At 41.5% G+C, this 9,870-nt stretch overlaps 1 protein-coding gene across 1 annotated transcript; it reads right to left on the reverse strand.

Moving 5' to 3' along the window:
* Window positions 1–421: 421 nt before the first annotated feature.
* Window positions 422–9,651, reverse strand: LOC118208375 (coiled-coil domain-containing protein 3-like). The gene is made up of 3 exons (XM_035382982.1): window positions 9,019–9,651; window positions 4,381–4,555; window positions 422–1,732 (listed from the first exon to the last, which is right to left on the reverse strand). The coding sequence occupies exons 1-3, from the start codon at window positions 9,372–9,374 to the stop codon at window positions 1,436–1,438; spliced, it is 828 nt and encodes a 275-aa protein (XP_035238873.1). The 5' UTR covers window positions 9,375–9,651; the 3' UTR covers window positions 422–1,435.
* Window positions 9,652–9,870: the final 219 nt, after the last annotated feature.

Raw genomic sequence — 9,870 nt, forward strand, 5'->3', positions numbered from 1 at the left:
AATGAGACATTAAATCTGAGATGCGGGACACGAAGAGGAGATGCAGATGATGATCTTGTCGAGGACGGGGATGTGAGAAGCGAGGTGGTCTTCCTCTCCCACGCATCTGGTGTCTGTGAAGCAGGAGACTAACATGTGAGATATTGATGCTGACTTAACTCTTTGACAGTGGAGTGAGGAGAGGAGGGAACCCACACAAATTTGCACTGCAGACTCCTACACTGCAGAGCTAATCCTGGTTAAAAAACAGGAAATTAAGTGCGAGGGGTGTTGCATGAAAATTACTTACAGGTATTGGAAGGCGGTATGACCAGAAAGTCAATGTTTAAAAACAGCAGGCAAGTGGTGTGAGGTTAAACAAAAATTCTTAAATGGGAAAAATGTATTTCATTGTTTAATATGCCATAAAATAAGATGTGGTATAAGATATATCATGGAGTAAAACATCATAACATACTGTATGCTGATGGACAGCACAGTCTAAGGGAAAATGGAAGCTGAATTTACTGGTGAAAGACCCAAGCTGCTAGTTTACATAATACAGTGTGAATATACTGGTTAACTTAATCCATAGGCTACAAGCATTTAAACAGACAAAATCTCTTTTTAACAAGACACTCATCACATCTATTCTTTAAAAATTGATCATATTCATATTCATATTTTAAATCATTCTATGATTACGGCAATGGTTGGAATGCGCAGCACCCCATTACCGAACATACAAACTTTAGTAAAGTATGAGTATATATTACAATTGGCCACAAACAGAAGCAAGATAGATCAGGCACCACTGGATTCAGTCACTACTATATGTAAAGTTTTTAAACAGTGCAAGTTGCGAATCTCAGTATCTTTCCTCAGTATGGTGGAGACGAAGGCAGTGGGACACAGTTTGGCTGCTCATCTTTCTAGAAAGGATGGTGCAAATTAACATTGGCTGATTGCAACATTCCCAGAAAGCATTTCATAATAAGAGGGGAGCTGGATTACTTTTATGCCTGAGTCAGCCTGACTTGAAACGCTGACTGGAAACTACAATTTTCTTTCCTTCTACAAATTTCTGAAAGAAACCCAGAGGATAAAGCAAACTAGAAATTATATCTAATTTCGCCTTGTCTGAAAATGCAAAACAAGTCCTTAAGTGGGCTAAATGAGAACATGTATGCCGTGATTCCTTTTTAATTTAAACCATCTTGAATTGCTTTTTCCTTCCCCCAGAAAGAGACAATCACATTTAAAAATAAAATGTTTATTTGGTCTGTCTCCGTGGCTCCTAGCTGATACCCGATGCACGTTCTGTCTGGCTATGCTCTGTGGTTTCTGCTGACTCCCCCTGCTGAACAGGTCGTTTGCTGATGTGTGTTTTCCCTAGGGTCATCAGATGAATAATGCGTGACCTTTGGCCCTGGGTGGGACAGTGTCCGGGACAGGTTCAGCTCTTTGGCTTCCTGGAGACGACCTTTTTCGGGGGCTTGCTCTGCTCCTGGGTGGTGTCCTGCTGGGGGTGCGAGTCGCGGCTGGCGTTAGCGCGTTCGGGCTCATGCTGCTGTTTGAGGTGCTGCTTCTTCTCTTTGCTCTCATTCTTGGCCTGCCTCAGAAGCCGCTTCATGCTCTTCACCTTGTCCCGCAGGTGGCCGTTGGCCTTCTCCAGGGAGCGGACCTTCTGAGAGAGGGTTTTGACCCGCTCCTCCTCCTCGTATAAGGCCTTCTGGACCGCAGAGCACAGCAGCTGCGGAACAGAGCAGGACAGAGCGACTGAACAGCAGAGCGGGACCAAACAGGCCACAGCAAGTACGCACAGAGCAGACAGGAATCACAATGGGTCAGTAATTACAGAAAATGTGATTTATGTAAATAAAAAAGTTTTAAAAACGAATCTAGATTGAGCAGAGAGCAAAACTCACAGAATTCATGAGGTTACTGAGAGTTTCAGCTTTTAAATCAAATTACATAATTCACATGATATACATAATATAGTAATTTCAAGGTGAAATGTACTAACATGAGTGGCAAGTATACTGTGATTTAGAAAATTAGTCTGTGTTCTAGGAATTATGCTTGTTCGTGTCTATCAGAAACTTTTGCAGAATTACTGTTAACATCATCTCTGTAATATCTGACAGGTTTCAAATAGTGAAAAAAAGCTCTTTCCTGCATAAGCTGTAATCTCTGCCACATGCACTATATTACTAGAGTCTGGAAATGAAAATTACAATGGGTTATAGGTTTCCTGCAAAATGCTAGATTTTCGCTTAGATATTATCAATAAGTGGCTAAAGTTGGCTTGATTCACTGCCTCAGATTGGAGCCCTGTTGACCCATTATTTCTCAGAGTAGGTGACTGACAATTGGTTAATTAGCAAAGAAGACTCCTAGACATTGGGCAGGCTTATCTCATATCATAGTCAAGCTGCTCAGGCTAATATCACCATATGAACCTGACAAACGAGGCTAGGAAAGCTATAATTGCAATGTAAGAGATGCATTTTGTGCATAATGGAAAAACATGATTGATTTTGCCAGCTAAAATTTAGGATACTTCACTGAATAAAACTCAAATGTATTCATGAAATGCTACATCAAAAATGCACTATGAAATACTGGAATATGTTCCTTTCTTCAATGGTATGAAAGAAGCAGCAGTCTAAAAGCGAGTTCAAAGAGCAGCATCCGAGTTGAAAGATTCTCCTCCACATGCATTCCGATTATAAAAAGCTGAATTTCCAATTACTTGCTGGATGTGAGATGGATGATTGAGACAGGCTAACTGATGCCTGTTCAGCTTGCTGGATGCTGGTTTCTTGGATGCATAAATGCAAAGGGATGGTAACATAGAAATATAGTAGGAACTTTACAGCATAATGATTAGTAAAGCAGTTTCACAATAAATAAATTACTGCAAACGATGACTCTCCCTGATTCTCGGACTGATGGGAATCTTGGAGGTATATGTTTGTTCTACAGAGCCGATCAGGTTACACATACGTAGCTCGCAGGCAGTGTCAGCAACTTTAGAAAAGAACAGGCAATTTTAATAAATTAAAATGTCAAGACCACCTAGTGTCACTCTGTCACAGCCTCAGCTGTAGTCTGAACAGCTCAGCAGTGTCTCTCTACTAAGAGACAGATGCACGTAATGCACTTAACAGCACTCTATATCATATGAAATGCATAGAAAGCCCCCCCCCCCCACCCCCTCATCTCACTTCCTACACCGTACCAGCTCTCAGAAACCAAGCCATGGATTAATAGTGGGGGGTCAACAGTAGTTTTTCAACTGCAGTGTTTTCTGTTTAGTATCAGTCATTGGCTTCCTAGCCAAAGAAAACACCAACTTAAGTGCACATCTTTCAATACTCTTTGAAGATTGTGATTATGCTGACCAGAACACTGCCAGTATATCAATGTTGTCATATTATTTATTTGTTACGTGTGCTTGTAATGTCTGCATCGGCAAAGCTATTTTACTAGAAAGTAAATTGTGGTTGGATTCGCCCTCCCCCACGAAGCCATTAGAGAGGATAATAAATCCGTCTCCCTGGGATCAGTGCCCTGCTATTCATCATGGGTGTGCAGGATGGGTGCAGATTAATGGATAATGTTGTGGCTGAAACAAACCAGACAGGGGGTCACTTAACTGTATATACAGGCTGACCATTTATTGTTATGATCGTCCTTCTGATTGCCAAAGCCGCATCAGGGTTAGCCGTATGAAAATAAGGAATACAGTAGCGCTGTTGTAGCTAGAAACAGCTTGATAGCCTTGTATGGAATGTATACGTCCTGCTAGATTATGAGGTCATCAAAGGACTGAGGAGAAAGGAAGGGCCTGAGTTTGCACATTTGCAAGTCATACCGCTATGTATGAGTGTGGGAGTGAATGGTGAGCAAACGTGCCCTGCGATAGATTGGCAACCTGTCCACAGTGCATTCCTGCCTCTCCCCAAATGCACGCTGGGATGGGCTCCAGCACCTCCTGAGACCCTGACCAGGATAAGCGGGTATAGATAGTGGATGGATGAATGAAAGTGGCAATAATGTGCATGCATTCCCATTTTGTGAAGTGTTACAATATCTTTTATTGATATTTATATATCCTACTGTAGATCATTTCCATCAAAACACATGATGTAAACCTGCTGCTTCTTTTCACTCCACTGTCTTTCAATGAAGCTAACACAGAAATAAAATGGTGGAGGATGTGAATGTGTAGCTCATGTAGGTTGTGTGGGTCCACCTGACCAGAGGGGGTCGCTGTTGCGCTGGATGAGATGCGGACATCCCTGCCATTACAGAGCAACACTACGGCCAGTTACACGCCGCGTAGCTGGGCTGTCGGACGCAGCCGGTTGGCCTCAGGGATTTGGTGGGCCTTACCCGACTGTCCTCCTGAGCTTCCCACTCCGGGCTGTGCGTGTGGACCTGGGTCCCCGCCGTGCAGTTGGCGAACTGGAAGAGGCTGGCAAACATGCGGTGGTTCTCGGGTGTGTCCTGGAAGATGGGGTCCTGGAAGTTCACGCCGTGAGGAATGATGTTGTAGTTCTCGTCCATCCTTGGAGAAGGTAGAGTCATTCCATTACCGCATGCCTGGGTAATCTGTACAGCACGTCTTTCAGTGGTTTTAATCTTTACATTGATTTTCCCAAAATTCTCTGTGTTACGAAACTGGGCTCCAGATGTGTGGGCGTAATATTGTGTATGACATATACTGTAATATCATAGGACTTGATTAGCCTCTTTCTCCTTGTCTGCTTCACATTGAAACCTGAATATAGCTGAAAATGATCTCTATGCAGTTCAGAGTCTATATGATATTTAATATTATTTGTATGATCTATTGAAAAGATTAGATTTGTTAAGTGCCTATTGTCATGCATTGGCAACTGTACTGTGCATTTCTTTACCTTGGCATATGAATCGGTCTAAAAAGCCTGTGATTATAAGGGATTATGAGGGCCAGTCTCTCAAAGTGCCCCATTTAACGGGATATAGGAAAATCCCCAGAGTGAAATGCTGTAGAAATACCCGGTGTGGAATAGCTCTTCAAAAAAAACACTGCTCCTAGAATAGCCATGGCGTGCAGTGTTCAGATGAGAGCAAAGTCAAAATAAATACTGCAACAGTATTTTGTCTTACTTTAAACCATAACAGCAATTTGTATAAATGTTTGCTAAATGCCTGAATGTAGATATTAAATTAGACATCTTTGTCCACTTAAGGAGGCCCTTACTGGCAGTGAGGCATGTCTGGATTAGGTTGCAGGGCTTGGAACCAATTTCCAGATTCAAATCTCCGGAAGGACACTTGGGCAATGAACTGTTTCAGTAAACATAAACATATACAAATGCTGTGTACGATAGAATATTGTTTTATTCATATTTATAAAACAAATAAGAGCTTTCTTATTTTAAAATGTGATTAAATGTATTATAGAGGACTTCTGCAGTAGGATTCTATCACCAGATCAGTGTGCATAGGTGGGATCTAGTTAAAGTTAAATTTCACCCTTCCTTGCCTAAATTAGATACATTTTGGCGACACTTGAACGCTTTTCTCGTTAGTAGAACATAAAACACTCCTGCTTACTGTTCTAGTGATCATTGAATTAGTGGGATGTGCTCTACAATTCTGCTTCTCCAGCTTAGTGAGTCCTTGAAAAATAACATCAAAACTAATTTGTTCCATGCACACAAAATGTTTCCATATTTCTCCTCTCTCTTACAGCTCCACTGTCACTGTAGCTCACTGTCAGTTTGCAAACCAAAAGTAAATACACTCAATATCCACCCAAACAGTGATCTGTGATTGACAGGCTTGTTGTGTTCAGTGCGTGTGAGTCTGGTCCCAATGCACAGATGGTGTGGGCGCTCGTGCGCGTGTGTGTGTGCGTGTGTGTGTTTGTGTGTGTTTGTGTGCTCTGCCAAGACTACTGATCAGTACAAAGATACGTTTCATTGTGATTACAGTCAACAACTGGGCAAAGAATGTAAGCAGGAGCATTGTGGAGCCAGGATGGATGAGTGGTTACCGGAGTGTAAGTAGACCTGGAACACGCACCGCCCTCTCTTAGTCTGCTATTTGGTATTCCTGAAAGTCTGAGAGTAGTACTGATGTACGCCACCATTCATCGCTCTTGATAAGAGCATCGGCCAATTGTTGCGCTGTGGGTATTGGCTGAGATGCGTGCTAATACAAACACATTGCTTTTATGAAGAGGTCATTATATATCAACCTAATATCAAACAAACTAAATGATAAATAATAACACTGATTTGTTTTTCAGTACACACTCAGTTGGCAGTGACTCAAACCCCCAGAGCTTTAGTGGGACACTACTGAAACTGGAAGATGAGAGAAATTCCTGGGCTCTAAACATGAGCTGCAATGACTTTTGTCAGGGTCTTGAAAACAGGTCCCTGTGAAAGCACATTTACACAAGAGTACTACAAAAGAGCATCACACAGAGCTGTTAACTGTGTGATTATGATTAGGGTTAGCTTATACCCATACACCCCTCAAGAGAAGTACATCTACTGTCCTGACACGCACCTTGTTTTTGAATTGCTCAAGTATCTCCCACATTGTGTGTGAGGATGTGTTCATGTGACTGCTAAGTTGGGGATTTTTTTGTTTTTCATAAAATAATCTTCCACTTGAATCTCAGCACACGTTTGACCCATGAATGACAACAGACTGCCCCAATTTGATATGCCAAATAATGAAATAACATGACAAGCAAGAGTCAATATTCAAATTTATTTCTGTCCTTTTTACATCTTCTTAACCTTTTTTTGTTGTTGAATATTTCATTTAAAATAAAAGATATAGGCCTACTACCAAGCTATTTGCTACCATTTTTACTTTTGTGATCTGTACGCACTAAAAAACAATCTATTTAGTCAAATGGTTGTCAGGGTCTATAACACCTCCCCATAAATGCAATTGATATTTTTAATACTTTGGATGTCATCTACTAATAAACTTACCAATGTGAGCTGATCATCTTTCACCTTCACGCAGAGCAGACACTTATATGTTTAAGAGTGAAAACAAACACCAGTCTCACACATTCTTCAACTTTATACTTGTTTCAGAGTTCCAGAGCCCCACCACGCACTTTCTGTGTGACTTCAAGCAATGGAAAAGTTTGACAACCATTATGTACCGTTTCAAGAAAACCCCTGGAGCTCCTAAAAAGTATTCAGTGTTCTGGTGGAGAATTTGTTTTGACAATGACATAATGCTTTACTTAACACTTGCAAAAGCTTATTTTTCTTCTATGCGTGGTTTGACTCCCTCATAGAAAAGTGAAGCCATCTGCCCAATTATTGTCAAGCCAGAATAGAAGAGGAAGTACCAGAAGGAAGTGCAAATGTGACTACTCCACCCACAATTAAAGAGGAGGCTTCAGAGAGGCAACCTTCACCAGATACCCCCTGTGAGATCCTTAGATTATTCATTTGTTTAACTGGTTCCCACATCTAAAGCCAATGGAAATGCGGCTGTACATAACACAACATAACTTAACATAACATAGCATAATGACGAGAACAGGCCATTCAGCCCAACAATGCATCGCCATATGTTTGGGATTCCATTTAAAGAATTGCAGTTCCCTCCCAGAGACTCACAGCCAAAATGTTCATATTCACTGCTTTAATTAGTGTACCAGTGGGTTGCAACCAATGGTGCGCACCCACACATTAAACAGCTGATTTATTCGTTTTACTGAAATTCCTTATTTAGCTACGGTGAAAAGGTATGAACTAAAAAACAATGGACTAGAAAGATTCTACACATCAATCAAAGTGTAATTACAATGTTGTAATAAGAAACAGAAATTTTACATGATCTGATTGGGACTCATTGTTTCAGAGGTGCAGCACAGCTTTTTTGTGCCAGATGAAGAGCTCTTGCACCAGTGAACAAACTGTAATTCAAAGGTTGCAGATGGCTTAGGAACTGAACGATCCAGGAGCACTGTTGTCGTAAGAACTGCAGTTAGTTTCAAAGGCAATTTTAAGGGGAAGGAAAATTTATGTACTGGATGCTATTGACTTCAGGTGTAATGGACTTTGGCAGTAAAGTCTTGAAGGACGATCGAAGAAAGTCAATATTTTCCTCCTAGAAATACTTAAAAAGATGAGGTAAAAGGGAACTTATCCATATTACTCATGGGCCTATATAAAGCAGGCCCTTTATTTTTAAACACCTGCTCCACCACAACTTCATTTCAGCTGTGGCAAGAATTGGTCCTGGGTCACCGCCTTTAATAGGCTAACTTGGTGGCAAAAGGTCACTTGTGGAAAAAAGTGTTTGTCCCCGGCTTTGCTTCTGCGATTTGCATCTATGTCTGACACGTGATCTAATAAAAATGTTATTGCAAATAAATAAATAAATAAATAAATAAAATTGAAGACAACTTAATGGGCAACTTTCCAATTTGTAGTTCAGTTTTAACTGAGAGAAGCGGACACCAGAAGAGCGTAGCTAATTAACTGCACAACGGTCATAATTAATACCGGGAACACATTAATTAAACCTTTAATTATTAGATGTATTTCTTGTCATGTACATTTAATTGTCTCTTGACTTGTTAATTGCAGCCTTCTCCACCTGTAATGACACCCCATACTAATTCACGTCATTTGGTTGGCTTGGGCGAAATTAGGCTACAGTCAGGCCTATGAAATAAGTATTACGATGACTCATCATCCACAGGAAGGCACAGTCCTTTCTGCAGTTTAGCTCCTGATGCTTTATTTTATCGTGCTGTCAAAAGGATACTGTTTCCGTCACGTTGATTTGTTGTTATATCACGTGGGATAGGATACACTTGTGCGTACTGCGCGTAAATTAGGCTACTGTATTCCATGAGCAATTCAAAGTGTTTAAAATGATGAGATAACAATATTGGAAAAGCATAAGCTATAGATCTTGCCTAAAATTAATCACGCTCTAAATGCGTATGATGCACAATTGCATATTTGTTGGTATTTTTCACTCGTAGCTTACCTCAGAAAGAAATAATACGCATTGTCCTCCAGGACACTGTACGAATGACAGGGGAAGTAACCAAGTCCGGTGACATTGAATCTGGAGCCGGCGGGTACCTCCAGCATGCTGCCCCATGCCTGGTCACACAGCAGCTCTATCTCTGCAGAGTAAAGGAGCTTCGTGTCGTACTGCCACGGCAGATAGTTATACACGCTGTAGAAGTCCTTGTGAATCGCCAGAACTTTGGCAAAAACTATTATCTCCGCCAACTCGGCTCTGCACGACTCGGTCTGTGGTCTCCAGTCGTTGGGTAGCTGGCATCCTAAAATTCCGTGAAGACAAGTCGCAAGTATTATCGCAGCAATAGCGCCCATGGCTGAATAGCCCGCGTCTTCAGTGAGTCAAGAAATCACGGGCACCCTTTCTGGTTGTTTGAATTCGTAGAATAAATAAGCGCTTTTAGCGCAAACCTGAGTCGGCTCGAACATGCACAATGAACACAAAAACTATTTGGGTAGCCTACCCCGTGCATTGAAGGCATTGCATGGACAGTCATATACTCTTTTGACGGCGAATGAAATAATGTTGTGTAATTAGTAATAAACGCCCACATGCAACATGTTTGAGAAGTTGGTGCTGTTTCTTCTGAGATTTAAGTCCACCCCCTACTCTCCTCTTGTAGCGCACTAGTAGTTGGAGGTCATCCGGCTCCCCTGCTTCCCAGACACGGTAAGCAGAGACATGCTTTTTCTGTTGTGGAATTTGACACTGGATTGTTTGAATTTTCCGACGCTTTCTGACAATGTGTAGGGGTCTCAGACTAACTGCCGTGGTGTGTGCCCCCCTAGCAATCTGACACACGCACACACA

Source organism: Anguilla anguilla, chromosome 11, assembly GCF_013347855.1.
Source record: "Anguilla anguilla isolate fAngAng1 chromosome 11, fAngAng1.pri, whole genome shotgun sequence".
NCBI classification, from domain to species: domain Eukaryota; kingdom Metazoa; phylum Chordata; class Actinopteri; order Anguilliformes; family Anguillidae; genus Anguilla; species Anguilla anguilla.